This window comes from Pan paniscus, chromosome 12 (genome assembly GCF_029289425.2).
Source record: "Pan paniscus chromosome 12, NHGRI_mPanPan1-v2.0_pri, whole genome shotgun sequence".
Classification (NCBI taxonomy): Eukaryota; Metazoa; Chordata; class Mammalia; order Primates; family Hominidae; genus Pan; species Pan paniscus.
In genome coordinates, this window is record NC_073261.2 from 56,542,268 (window position 1) to 56,561,317 (window position 19,050).

Here is a 19,050-nt window from a genome sequence, read left to right on the forward strand (position 1 = left end):
ATAAAAATAAAAATAAAAATAAAATACTCTAACTCAAGTAACACACAACTGGGTTATTTAAATATCATCATGGGGTTCACGAGTTTGTTTATTCTATCAGCTAATAGTTAATGTGAGAGTATCAGATAAGGTAGTGTGATACAGAGAAGTAGTTAGGGCTTCAAGTGTTTGGCTGACACCCTGAATTGCAATTCAGTATTTAACTGATATTTATTGAGCACATATTATATGCCAGGCACTCCTCTAAGCAATGGAATCATAGCAATAAATAACATACAGTTTCTGCCCTAGTAGAGGTGATAACTGTAAGGGCAAAGCTTTTTTTTTTTTTTTTAAGAGACAGGGTCTCGTTATATTGCCCAGGCTGAACTCTAACTCCTGGGTTCAAGCAATTTTTCCACCTAAGCCTCCCAAGTAGCTGGAATTGCAGGTGCATACCACTGTGCCTGGCTGGAGCAAAGCTTTTGAATAGGTGAGCATGGATAGAGTCCAGTACAAAGAGAGGGAATGGACTAAGATAGAAGTAGGCAGTTCATTTTTCTAATAAGAGGAAATGCATAGCGCATAGCTACAGGTGCAGGTAGACTGGCAGAACTACTGGTAAGATGATGTACAGATTCTCTTTTCATTGCAGTAGGCAGCAAGGCCATCAGATAAGAATAAGGGTGGGAGCATTGCCCTTTTAAGGAGAGAAGGTATGAGTTACCTCAGCTAATGGGAGGATCAATTCACTAGGAAAATGCAGACAGATCATGATGCAGCACTAACCTACTTCAAGTTCATGGTTACCACATTCAAGTGGAACCCAATGGGGTATGGTGTTTGTCTTTAATCACATTCATCTGTCTGGATGCAGGCATGGAGTGCAACCCTTGACAAGAGTTGGGGTTTAGCCAGGTGAGTTTAACATGTCAATGAGGAAAAAGAAAAGTTAAAAGAGTATAAGCAAGGGATGGAACATAAAATATAAGTCAAGCAAAATAAGAAGTAGAAATGTGGTCAGAAAGGTGATAGGGAAAGGTTGTAAAAACAATGTATTGTATATCCAGAATGGAGTTAAAAAATTGTTGGAGTCCAGGTGCTAGAGAGAATGAGCTAGAAAGACGAGGTGGGGGTCTGAAAACGGGATGCCTGAAATGGAGATTTTGAAGGTGGTGTAGTAATTAATAATGCAAAAATTGAGGGTATGCTCACAGGAATGGATGCCTGAGGTAGGGTGGAGCACAAGAGCATGGGGGAAGGAAGGTCAGGGAATAGAGATATTGAAATCAACAAGACCGAGAATAAGAGTAGTGGTAAAGAAAGGTAGTGAGGGCTGGACGTGGTGGCTCATGCCTATAATCTCAACAATTTGGGAGGCCAAGGTAGGAGGACCACTTGAGCCCAGGAGTCTGAGAACAGCCTGGGCAACATAGTGAGACCTCGTCTCTACAAAAAATTTAAAAAATTAGCCAGGCGTGGTGGTGCATTCTTGTAGTCCCAGCTACTTGGGAGGCTCAGGTGGGAGGATCACTTGAGCCCAGGAAGTCAAGGCTTCAGTGAGTCATGATCATGCCACTACACTCCAGCCTGGGCAACAGGGTGAGACTCTGTCTCAAAAAAAAAAAAAGAAAGAAAAGAAAAGAAAGGCAGTGAACTCAGTGAATTATGGCCACAATAAGGGTAGTAGGTGGTACAGTAGGAGAATTTGCTTCAAAGTAACAAGAAGATCTGAAAGCAGCAACAAGGAAGAATGAGAACTAAAGAAAACTATTCTTTTATACTCTGAACATTTATCATAATATAAAGGCAAACATAGGCTGGGTGTGGTGGCTCATGCCTATAATTCCAGCACTTTGGGAGGCTAAGGCAGGAAGATCTCTTGAGCCCATGAATTCAAGACTAGCCTGGGCAACATAGGGAGACCCCCAACTCTACAAAAAGTAAAAAATAAAATTAGCTGGCTGTGGTGGCACGTGTCTGTAGTCTCAGCTACTCCAGAGACTGTTGCTTTTAGTCCAGAGCATTGAGGCTGCAGTGAGCGATGATTGTGCCACTGCACTCCAGCCTGGGCGACACAGTGAGACACTGTCCATCAGTCAATCAATGTGAACGTAAAATAATCAACTTTTAAAAATTAAAAATAAATAAAGTCAAAATGAGGAAAAGTTTGGGAGAGAAATAACCAAACAGGTATCTATATAAGGTTGATTTTTTTTTGAAAAACAAAAATTATGATTAGTTAGGGGGGAATATTTAAAAATGTAGTTCATGTCTCATTAGTGGACTGTAAAATCAATTTAATAAGATACAATCAGTTTTTTTTTTTTCTTGAGATGGAGACTCGCTCTGTCACCAGGCTGAAGTGCAGTGTCACAATCTTGACTCACTGCAACGTCTGCCTTACGAGTTCAAGCAATCTCCTGCCTCAGCCTTCCGAGTAGCTAGGACTACAGGCATACACCACCACGCCCAGATAATTTTTGTATTTTTAGTAGAGACAGGGTTTCACCATGTTAGCCAGGATGGTCTTGATCTCCTGACCTCATGATCTGCCTGCCTCAGTCTCCCAAAGTGCTGGAATTACAGGCATGAGCCGCCGTGCCCAGCCACAATCAGTTTTTTTAAAAAAATATTAAATAGAAGGCTGGGCATGGTGGCTCATGCTTACAATCCCAGCTGTTTGGGAGGCTGGGATGGGAGAAGTGCTTGAGCCTGGGACTTAAAGGCTGCAGTGAGCTGTGGTCACGCCACTGCACTCCAGGTTGGGTGACAGAGGGAGAGCCTGTCTCTAACAAATAACATAAAATAAAAGTATTAAATAGAAAAAATAATTTCTGGATGCACAGGGGTAAGTATTGTTTTTAAATACTTTTCTTTCACTTATATACATTTATATTGGGTGGTAATGAAAAAATATCTTTTTTTTTTTGAGATGGAGTCTTACTTTGTCGCCCAGGCTGGAGTGCAGTGGCATGATCTCGGCTTACTGCAACCTCTGCCTCCCGAGTTCAGGTGATTCTCGTGCCTCAGCCTCCCTGGTAGCTGGGTTTACAGGCATGCACCACCATGCCTGGCTAACTTCTGTATTTTTAGTAGAGATGGGGTTTCACCATGTTGGCCAGGCTGGTCTTGAACTCCTGGCCTCAAGTGATCCGCCCATCTCAGCCTTCCAAAGTGCTGGGATTATAGGCGTGAGCCACCGCACCTGGCCAAGAAAAGGTAATTCCTAATGTGGGTAACAATCAATGGATTTGAATGTCTTTGATTTAGGACAACTGTAACACAGAATCACTTTTAAGACTATGTAACAGATCCCTCACAATTTCTTCTTTATCTTAATTTCTGGATTGCTAAGGGACCCTCTTCTTGTATGTCTTATCTGAACTCAAAATTTAAGTTCAGCATTCTCATACAAGGCCAAGTAATCAATCACTACTGAGTGTGGTGGCTGTAACTACTTTCCCAGCAGATCATGCTACAGAAAGTGTATCAAACAAGCTCTTCTGAGGTATGACAGGTGTCATGATTACTACTTACAGGTGCAGGATGTGCTGATAATACAATTTGTATAAGAATATTAACAGTCACAACCCATACTTACTTCACCATCTTTGGCAAGCTTTCTACCACACCTCATGCTGTTTCCCTCTAGTTCTTCTTTATTGATTTCTTGAGGCCTAAAAATATACATAAAATATGAACTTTCATAGAAAATATGCAACTAATAATTAAAAAAGAACTATGAGTTAAGAACAGAAAATCTTGCTACCAGATTTAAAAATAAGTTTTTGTGGTACAGATAAAAATAAGAAAGTGTTGATTAAATTTAGTCCATTACTTTTCTAGATAAAAAAGATTTAATATCTTCTATGTTTCACTTATTGCCCTGACTTCTGGACTACTTTTATTAGGGCTCAGCCAAACCAGAGAAGAGGAAAAAAAAACCTGAAAAATTCTATTTGCCAAAAAAAAAAAAAAAAAAGTCTAACTACAAGTAAAATAAGCTAAAATCTATTATTTCTGTAAATAAGATGTGACTTGATATCACCTACCACTTAATATTACTTGTTTCACATGCAAACCATTTTTCATATAGTGTAACTATGCAAAATCAATATTAATAGAAAATGGCTGTAAAATTTTATCAGTTAAGTCTTTATTTGGTTCCCTAGTTTAAAGACCTTAATCAACTAAGAGAAATACTGTTATCTAAAGTTGTAATAAATATGGTATTATAATTAGCATCATTATTCCAAATGATAACAGTAATATAATACATTCATTCATATATTCATTCACAACATGAAATGCCTAGAAATTGGGTACAATAATAGCATATATAATACATAATAAAATAATGAAACAAATACAATAAATAAATAAGTGTAAATAAGACTAATAAAACATGTCCTTGATATCCAAGAGCTCAGTTCAGTAGGGAACTAGACATAAGTAATAATTATACTACAGTTAATTATAATAATATTAATAATTTGTGGTTTGTGATGTTAAGCACATGAAGAAGGTACAGATTTATTGCCCAGGGTTAGAGGGGGATCATTAGAGAGTAAATATTATTTGTGCCTGAGTGGAAGCTTGTTGGGTGGGGTGGAGGTGAGGGGTGAATTCTATGGAGGGGTAAGAGTATTCCAGGCAGAAGAAATAGTGGATAAAAAGGAACTGGAGCATAACAGAAAACCAAAATGTAAAGGAATTTAATGCAGCTGCAGCATATGAACATAAGAATTTAGTGCACATTTAGTGCAGATGAACATGAAAGGAGAGGAAGCTAAAGACATCTGGGATAGAATGCTGACAGTCCCCACAGATCATACTAAAAAGTTTCAACTGCTCTTGTAGGTAACAAGTTCCCAAGCATTTATTCTGTAACTTTTAAACTTTTTGTTACGAAAAACTACAAACATATGAAAGCAGAGAAAATAGTATGAGCCAAATTTTCTTACCATCTAGCTTCAATAATCTTGAACAGCAAAACTATAATCCCTTAACTGTCATCAAATATCCCTGGACATATTTAATTAGAGAAGTGACACAGTTTTATTTCTGTTTTAGAAAGATAACCCTCTTGGCAACATAGACAAGAGTTTTATGAGGAGAACCCCAGAGGGAAATTTGACACCAGATTATAACATAGCATCCAGGGAATATAGTGTCTTCCTCACTTTAGCAGTCCTGCAGCAGTGAGCAGATGCTTGGTATCTGCTGAACAGAACATTTCCTAAGAGGGGATATATCATATACAGTTGACCCTTGAACAACAGGTTTGAACTGCTTGGGTCCATTTATACACATTTTTCTCAACCAAAATCAGATCAAAAATGCAGTATTTGTAGGATGTGAAATCTGTGTATATGGAGGGCCAACTTTTCGTATATGTGGGTTTTGCAGGGTCAACTAACTGCGGGACTAGAGTATGTGTGGATTTTGGTATACGCAGGGGTCCTGAAACCAATTCCCCCAAAATGACTGTACTTCTTAAGGCAAAAAACTAAAGACTTATTCTAGTGCAGTATCTTAGATGAGACTCTGTATTACCCTCAATAAGGACATGGGTGAGGAAAATCATGAAAAATAAAGAACATCCAAAATTTAAAAATTGAATATACAGAAGTAGGATGATTTATAAGTTACTTCATACACTACAAAATGCTTCAGTTCTGAATTCCATTAAATAGCTCATCGTTACTTCATATACTACAAAATGCTTCAGTTCTCAATTCCATTAAATAGCTCACTTTTTGGTTTCAATTTATTATTTGTATTTCAACAATCTTTTTTTTTTTGGGGATGGAGTTTCGCTCTTGTTGCCCAGGCTGGAGTGCAATGGCGCGATCTTGGCTCACTGCAACCTCCGCCTCCCGGGTTCAAGCGATTCTCCTGCCTCAGCCTCCTGAGTAGCTGGGATTACAGGCATGCGCTACCACACCCGGCTAATTTTGTATTTTTAGTAGAGACAGGGTTTCTCCATCTCGGTCAGGCTTGTCTCGAACTCCTGACCTCAGGTGATCCACCCACCCCGGCCTCCCAAAGTGCTGGGATTACAGGTGTGAGCCACCACACCCAGCCTCAACAATCTTACTATTATTTATGCTGGATAAATATACTGGGAATATGTTTGAAAAAATATATAATTATAATCAAAGTAGAAACTAGGATCCTGGATAATAAAAATGACATAATCATCATGAATTTATGTAATACTTTCATACACTTACTGTTAGGATGAAAATTTATAATTAGGTCATTATTTAAAAAAATTATTTAGTATATAAAAATGAGTTCAAAGAGATCAGGGCAAAAAATTAAACTTTGAAGGTCTTTCTGTACACTCAGTCTCTCCACAATACCTATATATTAAGAAGCTAGCAGAAGGATCAAATCACAAATATAAAAGTTCTGTGAACTACAAAGCACTATAATAATCTTTCCTTTAAGATGAAGAAAGAGGATTAATGTTTTGTGGGGGGAGTCATATGTTTTTGGGGAAGGTATCTGTAACCAGATGGTTTTTTTGTTTGTTTGTTTGTTTTGTTTTTTTGAGACTGAGTCTCACTTTATCCCCCAGGCTTGGAAGTGCAGTGGAGCAATTTTGGCTTACTGCAACCTCCACTTCCAGGGTTTAGTAGACACGGGGGTTTCACTATGTTGGCCAGGCTGGTCTCGAACTCTTGACCCCAAGTGATCCTCCCACCTCAGCCTCCCAAAGTGTTGGGATTACAGGCGTGAGCCACCGTGCCCAGCCTGGATGGTTTTTAAATTCATTTTAGACTTAAAGATCTTCAAAAACTATTTATTACATTAATCAGAATTTGACAATACTACCATAAATAAGAAAAACAGATTTACCTAGACATAAATATAAAAATTATGCTTTATGAAAGCATTACCTCAAATAATAGTTCAGTATGTTGAAAGAAAATCATATGATACTAAGTGAAACAAAGTATATATGGATTACATGTTCAATTTTACTAATAAAGCAAATGACATTTCCATAATTGCATTATACTATCTAATTGACCAGAAAGACATTTATAAGACTGATAATGTTGCAAAAATATAAAAAGTGATTATATGATCTTTACTTCAACAGCTTGAGTTTTCAATACTGTTAATGATTTTTCAACATAATGAATGCATTAAAAAATTCATAGCAAATTTTTTTAATGAAAAATGATACGGTATAATATACTTACCCCACCTCACTGTCCTGTTCTGCCCGCAGCATAGCAAACCACTGCTGTTTATACACAGAAGAGAGCCATTCTGAAATGTAAGAATAAATTAATAATAATAAATAACGACTGAAGAACATAAAGGATTTAAACATTCATAGTTGACAAAATTGTTACCATTTCTAAATACAAGTTTAAAATAGCAATTTAAAAATTAGGTAGCTTAGGCCAGGCATGGTGGCTCATGCCTATAATCCCAGCACTTTGGGAGGCCAAGGCAGGTGGATCACCTGAGGTCAGGAGTTCGAGATCAGCCTGACTAACATGGCAAAACCCCGTCTCTACTAAAAATACAAAAATTAGCCGGGTGTGGTGGTGGGCGCCTGTAATCCCAACTACTTGGGGGGCTGAGGCGGGAGAATCGCTTGAACCCAGGAGGCGGAGGTTGCAGGGAGCCAAGATCATGCCACTGCACTCCAGCCTGGGTGACAGAGCGAGACTCTGTCTCAAACAATCAAACAGACAGACAAACAAACAAACAAACGAAACCGGTAGGTAGCTTATATTTTACAAAAATACTATAATGGCTGAATGATCTTTAAAGTGGTAAAGGTTTTACAGCTTTGTCTCAGGCTAGACTGTACTTATTACATTGCATACATTTAAATTGGGATAGTTAAAAGCATATTCTTGCGTTTAACGTTTTCCCTTTCATAGTTCATATTAATTTTTCAATTGTAAAAATCATATCTGAAACTATATTTTTAGTGTTTACAGAAGTTCTGACAGAAAATTGAATAATAAACTCTTCCATTATTAACATAAAAAAAACAATTAATTGGTTTTTTGGGAAATAAGCCATCCCTAAATTCGTAGATGAAACATGCACACTCAATAAATAATTCTAGAATATTAGATTTAGATAACATAAAAATTAAAATATTTTAAATTATTCTAAATAGAATAAAAATTGTAATTACAGACATTCCTTTAATAATAAATATTTTTCCCACAAAATAAGCCTGTGTAAGTGGAAACATTAGCTATTTTAGATAAAAACAGATTAAAAATAAGAGTAGGCCAGGTGAGATGGCTCATGCTTGTAATCCCAAGCACTTTGGGAGGCTGAGGTAGGAGGATCACTTGAGCCCAGGAGTTCTAGACCAGCCTGGGCAACATAGTGAGACCTGATCTCTCCAAAACCACAAAAATTAGGTGCGTGCACCTGTAGTCCCAGCTACTCAGGAGGCTGAGGCAGAAAGATCTCTTGAGTCTGAGAGATCAAGGCTGCAGCGAGCCCTGGACATGTCAATGCACTCAAAACCTGGGCAACAGAGCAAGACCCTGCCTTAAACAAAAAATAAATAAATACAAGTAGAATTGGCTCAGCACTATTTATCTTTCTGCTCTTGTTTATTCCCAACTAGAATGGGTAGTTTTTCTATTTTTTTTTAAGTTCTTAAATTATTTCTCAATCTCTATCTAAAAGAGGGGTAGAAATCATAGTGCAATTAAAATCTGGATTGTCACTTCCTAGGTCTCTACTTAATAAAAGTAATCCGGTGACTTCCAATGATTTACTGGTGTCTTTCCTTAAAACATCCCATATATACTTTTTTTTTTTTTTTTTTTTTTTAGAGAGAGAGAGACACGGTCTCACTCTGTGGCCCAGGCTGGGGTCCGGTGGCCCTATCTTGGTAAACTGCAGCCTTGAACTCCTGGGCTCAAGCAGTTCTCCTCTCAGCCTCCAGAGTAGCTGGGACTATAGGTGTCTGCCACCATGCCTAGCTAATTTTTCGATTTTTTATGGAGAAGGGGTCTCCTGCTTCGGCCACCTAAAGTGCTGGGATTACAGGCGTGAGCCACCATGTCTGGCCTAAATACACTTTTGAATCTTTCTTTCAGGGTCCTCCAAAATTACAATCTTGCTATTATAAGGAATTTAAGTGTCTAGTACAGATAATTTGTCTTCATAGGTAAATACTAGTAGCAACTATTACATGACTCAGCACACATACACACATATATTTTAAAAAATTCATATATATATATTTAAAGCTGATCCCTACCTATTAAAATACCTGGAGTTTGAAACTCATTGATCTAGAGATAGCATATGGCATTTCATGACTCATTTGTAAAAGTGGAATGAAAGAGTCAGACGTACGTATATATTCTCAAATATCATGTTAGATGTATCCCATAAATTTTTTTTTTTTTTTGAGACAGAGTCTTGCTCTGTCACCAGGCTGGAGTGTGGTGGCGCGATCTGGGTTCACAGCAACCTCCACCTCCCAGGTTCAAGCGATTCCTCTGCCTCAGCCTCCCGAGTAGCTGGGATTACAGGCATGTGCCACCACACCTGGCTTATTTTTTGTATTTTAGTAGAGACGGAGTTTCACCATGTTGGTCAGGATGGTCTCGATCTCCTTACCTCATAATCCACCTGCCTCGGCCTTCCAAAGTGCTGGGATTACAGGCGTGAGCCACCACACCTGGCCAAAAATGTTTTAGAATTTAAATTCCAACAATTTTTGTATAACCTCCTTTAAAACCAAAAGCATTTGAACAAGTTAAAAACATGAGTACATATTTTTGTTCCTCTTGTCATAGTTTAATCCAAAAGAATAAAAAGTCAAACTTGAAATCTTTCTGGTCATTGGTAGCTCAAGGATTCTAGGTCCCATGTCTTAAAAGCAGCATTCCAAAAATAAGTCAATGCAACACAAGTTCAAATGCAATGTTAATAGCATTGCAAAAGGAAAAAAAAAGAATCCCTGGTAAAATATGGGATGAAAATAAGTGAAGCAGGTTCTTTTACACAGAGTTTTCAATATGTTTGTATGCAATCATCTCCAAAAAGGAAGAAACACTAGGAAGAGTTTGCCAGAACCCTTTTTGGCAGAGAGCTACTGTTGGCTGGAAAGATTCTGAAAAAGTGCCTTCAAGAAACTTTGACTAAGTAGACTAAACTTTGACTAAATAGTAATATGTTTCCGCACTTATTTTAAACTTTATCAGACCAAGGTCCAAAACAAAAACTCAAAATAGGGGCTGGGTACAGTGACTCATGCCTGTAATTCCAGCATTTTGGGAGACCGAGGCAGAAGCATTGCTTAAGACTAGAAGTTTGAGAACAGCCTGGGTAACATGGCAAGACTCTGTCTCTACCCGCCCGCCCCTCCCCAGCCTGCAGGGGGAAAAAATATGGGCATTTCAAGGTGGTATTTGACAGCGTCACGGATCTGATCTGCAGCTGTGATCTAGTCTACAGCAGTTTTGAATATAAACACAGTATTTTCCCAATGGAATAAATGAGATACATTAGATTGAATTTATTTAGATTATTTCCCTAGTTTTACACAAAGAATATGGGAAAGGGCCCTCTAAAACCATATTATTTGAAAATCTCATGTCTTACATTCACAAACTTTAAAAAGCAAAAAGAGATACTTCCTAATTTGCCCAGTATTTTTTGTTTAAGTGAAGGGAAAAGTGTATCTTCAGGTATACATACACTCACATGAATCCACTTAAAACTAATATGGCTTATAGCAAAAAACTAAGCCTACAAGTTGAACAACTTATGAAACACATAAATTAGATGTAGATAATGAAGATGAGTGACTAAACATTTACATAGTAAAAATTCCTACATGGACAAATAAGAGTATTCTGTATAGAGTATCTAGGTATAAAATATTAACACAAAATTATGGAGAAGCCTGGTTCAAAAATGCTTATGTATAATAACGTCAAAATCTAGTTCTGAAGCTATTTTCTGAGTTTATTACATGGATTTACATACCTTTTCATTTTCAGTAACTTATTTTCACAAAACTGACAATGAGGTAATTGGGTAGAAAGTTGGAACAGAGTGGCAGAAATTGATACAATTGCTGAAGGAAATGAAAAAGAGAAATAATGAACTAAAAGTAGTGTAAGAAGTCCCAAGGTTCAAGCTTAGTGTTGAAATGTGAATTTGCAGTGACACCAATACAAAAGCTGTAGGATGATCTGCAGTACTCAGCACAAAGTAGAGGGTATAGGAACAAAGAAGGTTTAATTTAGTTCTAGGATTTTGCCAAGTGAAGGACACAGAGTTGAAGACAACTGTGAGAGTGACCTAACATGATCTATCATGAAATCCAAGCCTGAGAGGGAAGAAAAGGCAGGAGAGGTTTGAAAGACTGGCAGAAAATGAAGGGCTTAAAATGGGTTGGAAGTTAAAGAGCAGTGTAAAAGGGAATGAGGCTATGAACATGCTAGGCTATATAATAGCCTGAAAACTACCAGGTTTCTGATGCTGAGAAATTCTGGGTTCACAAGGTTCATGGCATATCCAGGTTTTAGGAAGAAAGTGCCTAATGTTTGGCAAAGAGGTCAAATAACTAGGAGGCTGAGAGCTGAGGTCAAAAAACTACTAGGAGGCTGGGATATTAAATGTATTTGTTCATATGGACATATTATGTGACTGGATTGGGGGAGAAATAGACAGTAAAATAAGTGTCTAAGTCTTAAATGAATGCAAAGAAATGATTAGGGGTCAGAAGAGAAAACAGGCTCAGATGGCATGCAATAATGGTTTGGAAAGTGCACACTGAGGGGGCTAGGACGGTGGTCTCCTGGCCCTATATTAGTAGGGTGTGAGAGCCAGAAAGTCTTCTACGGAGGGAAAATAGCTTATTCTGGAAGTTTAAAAAACAAAAAAACAAAAAAAAGGAGGGAAGAGATGGAAGATTTTGTTGTCCCTGGTTCCAGGGCATATAGTAGAAAGGTCTGGCAGGAATAGTAACAAGATAGGTCAGAGGTATCCAAGTGGAGGAAAGCATGACAAGAGTATGGAATAAGACAGTTAATGAACCTAATAACCTAAGATAAACCGAATTCCATGAAATAATGGAGTTGAACTGTGCTTGACACAGTTGAATCCTAAAATAAAGTGCTTCTATACAAAGTCCCAATTCAACTTTTAATTAAACATGCTTCTAAATTTTTCACCTAAAGATGGTAAACAGATGTACCCAAATTCCCCATATTGCCAAACGCCTAACTTTGATTAACGTTAACACATGTTTGGCACTATTTCTGAAAAATGATCAAGTTTTAGGTTGATTAATCAAAATAATTTCAACTAATTTCAAATCTAAGATACCTTCCTACTGAGAGCATATATCAACCTATCTCAATAATGTGAATTAGGTGGCTTCCTTCTGTCTCTTCACAATGTGATAAATAATTATCTGTAAGATACGGTAACAATGACTGAAATCTGCCAAAAAATACAGGATCTAAATTCTTTCTGATTTTATACTGAACAAAATATTTTAGACTAGAAATACTTGTACCCATCTTGCAATCCAAAAATATAAAGCTTATCCACTTGCATCACAGGCACACTTAAATTAAACTACTTTAGAACAGACTTTTCCCCAATCTCTTACAAAATACATTTGCAAAAAGCCTTAAAAGGAAGTACAGTTAGAGCGGCATATGTAATTGGCTTTGGCATCTAACATTACATTATTGCTAGGGCCTGGTATTTAACAGATACTAAAACTATTATAGAACTGCTATACTATAAGCAATGTAAAATTCAGAGAATTTGTGACTTAAACAGTATCTATAAACTTGCTAAAGTGATTTGATAAAAATGCATCACTTCCAAATATACCAGAAGAGTTAACTCTAAGTTTTCCTTCCCTTCAATTTCTTTCCAAATAAGTATACAGATATCAGGAACAAAAATCTATAAACATATAGCTATGTCACAATTAAGGTGTCAAAAATAATCACAACTTTTTAGACAAATCTATAATTATTACTACAAACATTACATGTAAATGTTCAAACAGAAATTCTATTTTCAATTTTGTATATGTATATATAGTACTAAATAGAATTATTCACAAGCACTAGAGATTTAACTCAGGTAAATCAGTAGTTATTTCAAAAAATTTAAATTATAATTAGCAAAGACACATTTGCTTCAACATGAAGTTTAAGACTTTAGAATAAGAAAAAACCAAAATAAACAAATTTAAGGAGCACTAATAGAAAAATCACTTATGATCTTTAAATACTTCAAAAGTCATTTTAAAAAGTCTCATCCAAAATCATGTACTGGTTTATTAAATTAAAGAAAATCCATATTACAGAATACTAGATAATCATTTAAATATTCTAGAGAGTATTTCATGAAATATGATATGGGAAAATACTCATGATATGTAAGCACAGAAAATTACTTCTATAGGATGATTCCACTTTGGCATAAAGATGTATACCTTTTTGGGATTAATAATAATTTCTACTTCTTTCCTTGTTCTTTTCTATGATCTATTTTACTTTATAATCAGAAGTATATTACTTAAAATTACAAATTATGTTCTCTTACCTGAAGGTACTATAGCATCTTGTTCAATAATTCTTGCAGAAGCCAGATCACTGATAATATATTGTAACCTTAAATGTCTGAATACTGACACAAATGGTTTTCCTTGTTCAGTTTCAAGAAAGGCCATACCTTCAAAATCTATAAAAAACCATGTAAGTTAAACAGCCATTCTTTTCAAACCTATTATTCTTAAATGTGTTTGTGGACGGGGGATACGTACATTCATGTCTATTAGAATACAAAATAAGCTAGTTTTAAAGTTCTCAAGAATTTTATAAACCTTAGGTTTACAGATAAGAACATAAGGAGATTTATTTTAAAATCCCAGGAAATTAACTTTGGTCTTAATGAAACCCCCAGGCTGGGAATTCAGCTTTTTCTGGGCATTTGGCATGTATAGTGCAGCAAGTTGGGAAAGGAAGGCTTGAGAAAGGTACTTAGGATTACACATTCTCGCCAGAATCCCCCTCCGAAGACCTGAACAGGCCAGTGAAACTCTGGAGCCCAAAAGCCTCAGTCAAGGATAAGGTACACAGGACAAAGAATATCTCTTAATTTCTTTTAACTTACATTTCAGCTACATGTAATGAACACTAGTTAATATATTAATTCTCTATTGAAATACAAAATAAGAAAGACACTGTATGGCTAGGCGTGGTGGCTCACGCCTGTGATCCCAGCTACTCAGGAGGCTGAGGTGGAAAGATTGCTTGAGCCCAGGAGTTTCAGCTTGCAGTGAGCTATGATTGCACCACTGCACTCCAGCCTGTGTGACAGAGCAAGACCTTGTCTCTAAAATAAGTAATAATGATAATAATAATAATAATAATAATAATAATAATACTGAAAATAGAATAATTTGGCTGGGCGTGGTGGCTCACGCCTGTAATCCCAACACTTTGGGAGGCCGAGGAGGGTGGATCACGAGGTCAGGAGTTCAAGATCAGCCTGGCCAAGATGATGAAACCCTGTCTCTACTAAAAATACAAAAAAAATTAGCTGGGTGTGGTAGTGGGCATCTGTAAACCCAGCTAATTGGGAGGCTGAGGCAGAGAATTGCTTAAACCCGGGAGGCAGAGGATGCAGTGAGCTGAGATTGCGCCACTGCACTCTAGCCTGGGTGACAGAGTGAAACTCTGTCTCAAAAAAAGAAAAGAAAATAGAATAATTCAAGTTTATGAAGTATATAATTTTTTTTCTTTTAGGGAGAATTTAAGGTTATTCCTAAAAATTACCCTCAGTTACATTCCAGTGTGCTTTCATGAGTCAGAAGGAAAGGTTTAGAGTTACTGCTATCAAACAGGTATTTGTGCATGAGCCCTAGTCTATGTTTTCTGTTAAACGACATATACCCAGGAGAGTATGTATACCCAGTCCTGTTGCTATTAAGGATAAGGAGAAAAACATGATAGTTGCCATTATAGACTATTATGTCTCAAACCATGCTTCACATGGAACACAGGTTTTCTGTAGACCAGAAGGTGTTCCCCACTAAAATATTTTTTTCCTGAAAATTGTAAAAAGACAGCCAAGTTAATGAAAAGAATTTCCACATTATCTCATATATTTTTTGTATTCCCTTGGCACCTGCCTAGAGTCAGCAAAGCAAACAAGAAAGCAGTAAATTCATTAAAAAATTAATAGTTAACTTCACTTATTTATACAACAGGTGTGTGACAGTGGATTTATATCTCTTGATTTTAAAAATAACAACATTGGTTCCAGTTCATATGTTGAATTAAATGTGCCAATTTCAGGGGGTGTGCTGAGAATACCATTTTGTTTTTACAAGTGTTCTGTCACATGAACAAGATATAAAAATCTAATTCTGGATTGTCTCATAGAAATCTGGTGATTCTAACTCATGAAGCCTTTTCGTCACGGCTGTAGAAGAGACTGGCTCATTTACTTCTGTAAGAATTTATAGAACCAAAAAAAATGTTTTAAAGTTTCTTGCTGGACAACATGTGGCCATACTTATTCCATCAGCCAAATTCAATAGCAATCCTTAAGTACAATTGTGTAGAAAACTTTCTAAATTTCTATTGTTTCTTGTAGTCCTGATCCATATAGATCTGAAAAGTCAAATAATTAAGAAAACTTAAAAGAAATATACAAAAATATATGGCAGGTGTGGTGGCTCATGCCTGTAATCCTAGCACATTGGGAGGCCGAGGCAGGCAGATCACTCAAGGACAGAAGTTCAAGACCAGCCTGGCCAACATGGCAAACTCCATCTGTACTAAAAATACAAAATATTAGCTGGGTGTGGTGGCATGCACCTGTAGTCCCAGCTACTCGGGAGGCTGAGGCAGGAGAATTGCTTGAATCTGGGAGGTGGAGGTTGCACTGAGCCAAGATCGCACCACTGCACTTCCAGCCTGGGTGACAGAGCAAGACTCTGTCTCAAAAAAAAAAAAAAAAAAAAAAAAGACAGACAGACATATACCAAAATATAACGAGTGAGGGATCACAAGTGATTTTTCTATCCTATTTCCTAAGTATGCATCTTATTTATAATTTTAAAACTATTGAAAATGACTCTGTAAAATCTTCACAGAAAAACAAGAGCATCAGACATACATTTTGGTTTGTGCAATCAATGTCTCCTTGAAAAGTTATCTTGAACTGTATACTTTCACACCTCAGGGGCTGGGAGGGAGAGCCTCAAGTGGGAATCCAGAAGTGGACCACAGCTTGCTTCTCTAGTTTCTGCCACTTAGGCTACAGGGCAATTTCTCTTTTGATTGATTGCCGTGGTGGATCTATCTGGAGCACAAATGATCATAAGGTTCTATCAACATTTGCCTAATATCTACTGTTTCTACTGAGTCTCTTTGTCTTTTTAACTTCTTCACCATCCTTGTCTCTTTCAGCTTTTCTCTCTCTTCTATTTAAATGCTTTCCCCTACTTTTCTCCTCTATAATTTCCCTAGTCCTTCTTTAATTGCCATAACATAACACAAAAGTATAATTTAAGATACAAGTTTAGTATTTTTGTTCTTCAAGGAAATCAAGTTATATTTCACTGATATGGTTCTTTACACATTTTTACTTCAGGAGCTTTATAGAAAATTAATTTATCTGGCTCTGAGGTAGGTAATTTGACTACATAAAATAATTCTATAAAATGTATTTAAGATATAAAGAGCATGAAATTTTAAAATTAAGAATATCTATTCATCAAAAGACATTTTTTTTCCTTTTGAGACAGGGTCTCACTCTGCTGTCCAGGCTGGAGTGCAGTGGTGTGTGGCCATGGCTCACTGCAGCCCTGACACCCCCAGGGTCAGGTGATCCTCCCCCAACGTCAGCCTCCCCAGTAGCTGGGAATACAGACAAGTACATGCCACCATGCCCTGCTAATTCTTTTTTTTTGAGACAGAGTTTTGCTCGTTGCCCAGGCTGGAGTGCAATGGCGCAATCTCGGCCCCCTGCAACTTCCGCCTTCTGGTTTCCAGCGATTCTCCTCCTTCAGCCTCCCTAGCAGCTGGGATTATAGGCGCCCGCCACCATACCCGGCTAATTTTTGTATTTTTAGTAGAGACAGGGTTTCACCATGTTGGCCACACTGGTCTCCAACTCCTGACCTTGTGATCCGCCCACCTCAGCCTCCCAAAGTGCTGGGAGTACAGGCGTCAGCCTCCCAAAGTGCTGGGAGTACAGGCATCAGCCTCCGTGCCAGGCTGCCCTGCTAATTCTTTAAACTTTTTGTAGGGACAGGGTCTTGATATGTTGCCCAGGCTGTCCTTGAACTCCTGGTCTCAAGTGAGCCTCCTGCCTTGACCTCCCAAAGTGCTGGGATTACAGGCATGAGCCACGGCACCCAACCAAAAAGACATCTCTAATAAATTAAAAAGATAACCTACAAACTGGAAGTGCAGAACATATGTATGACAAAGGATTAGTTATCAGGAATACATAAAGAATGCCTACAAATCAATAAGAAAAGACAAATCTGACATTAAAATAGGAAACATACCTGAACAGATATCTCACAGAAGAGGAAACATATGGCTAATAACCATATTAAGAGTCATTCAATCTCTTTAGTTATAAAGGACATTAAAATTAAGGCCACAATGTGACATAGTTCCATAACAACTAAAACAAAATGATATATTATACAGTGGCGTGTTGCTGCTAGCTCATAGGAGCTGTGTGCATCTCCTTTCTCATTCAGTGATGTCATGTTGGTAGCTTGCAATCAATCAGCCATGATGGGAAAATTTGTACCATGGGAATTAAGAAATGGTACTAATCAAGGATTATTTTTTCAGAGTCAGCTTATTAGCACACCACTATGTAATATATGTTAAGACGTATATACATGGTGCAATAATATATATTTATAAAGCAAAAGAATAAACATGAAGTTCAAGATAGTGGTTAGGAAAAGTCAGAGGGACACAATAGAAAACAAGCACATGAGTTAGACTGAAGTTACTGATGTTCTAGTACTCAAAGATTAGGTCACAAAGGCTCAACGTATTAAAAATAAACCAAAAAGGTGGCCATAAACTAAGAAAATCACGAACTAAGGATTTATCCAGTTCTTTGCACCTGACAGCCGTAAAAAATACTTTTTCTAGATATGTTTTAGCAAAGTAAAAAATAACATACATACATTTTAACATAGTATACACATGTATTTTTTTTATATTGCATGCCCTCCTTTGCGCAGATAAGACCTTATAGCAGTTGATCTTAACCAATTTTAGATCAGTCTCCACTAAGAATCTGATGGAAGGTATGGAAGCTCTCCTCTCACAAATGTATGCAGCAACACACACACATATCAAATTCTGTACCCACTTTTGGGAGTCAGTGACACATGAGAGCCTATCTATGGCCCCTATGTTAAGAATGGTTGCCTGACGGGGTATAGCTTGTTAGAGAAAACTCAGTGTGGTCAAGACAAATGCAATCAACAAGATCTGTTAGTGATAAAATGGGAAAAACAATAGTTTTTGGCGATCAAGAGTATGATGACAGTTCAAGGAGTAACAATTCAGATAATGATAGTTAAGGTATTTTTCTTATCTAGCCTTGATTTTCTCACTGTAAATGAGGGGTGAAGTAGATAATTGCTAAGGTCTTCTCCAAGCTCTAAAATTAAGTCTATAAACAAGTCAGGGCCTGATTTCATTTAATTAATTAATTTATTTATTTTCTGTTCTCATGGGGCCTGATTTTAACAAACTTCTTTTTAAAAGACAAGTTCTCAAAAACTTCAGGCCTACCTTTCCTCTGTTTAGAAAACCAGACATCTGTTTCTGTCAAAAGCTGTTTTAAAGATCCATTCCAAGAAGGCACAAGTTGAAGGAACATCCACTAGGTTAAAAAAAATTAAATAAGAAAACAATTATGAAATTTCATCATTTTATGATTTTACATTTTCAAATTGCTTTCACCTTAAAATATAATAGCTAAAAAATTTAACTTCTACTTTACCAGCAATTGCAAGAAAGAAAG

At 37.0% G+C, this 19,050-nt stretch overlaps 1 protein-coding gene across 2 annotated transcripts in view; it reads right to left on the reverse strand.

Annotated features, from left to right (window-relative positions):
• Positions 1-19,050, reverse strand: part of GMCL1 (germ cell-less 1, spermatogenesis associated) — a 54,724-nt gene that overhangs the window by 12,739 nt on the left and 22,935 nt on the right. Inside the window, exons 8-11 of one of the 2 annotated variants that reach the window (XM_003830932.7) lie at positions 18,819-18,909; positions 13,576-13,713; positions 7,200-7,269; positions 3,584-3,659 (exon numbers count right to left, since the gene is read on the reverse strand). In XM_003830932.7, the coding sequence (XP_003830980.3) occupies positions 3,584-3,659; positions 7,200-7,269; positions 13,576-13,713; positions 18,819-18,909 (375 nt within the window). The remainder of the gene's footprint in view (positions 1-3,583; positions 3,660-7,199; positions 7,270-13,575; positions 13,714-18,818; positions 18,910-19,050) is intronic. The other variant, XM_024927722.4, reaches the window with a different exon arrangement.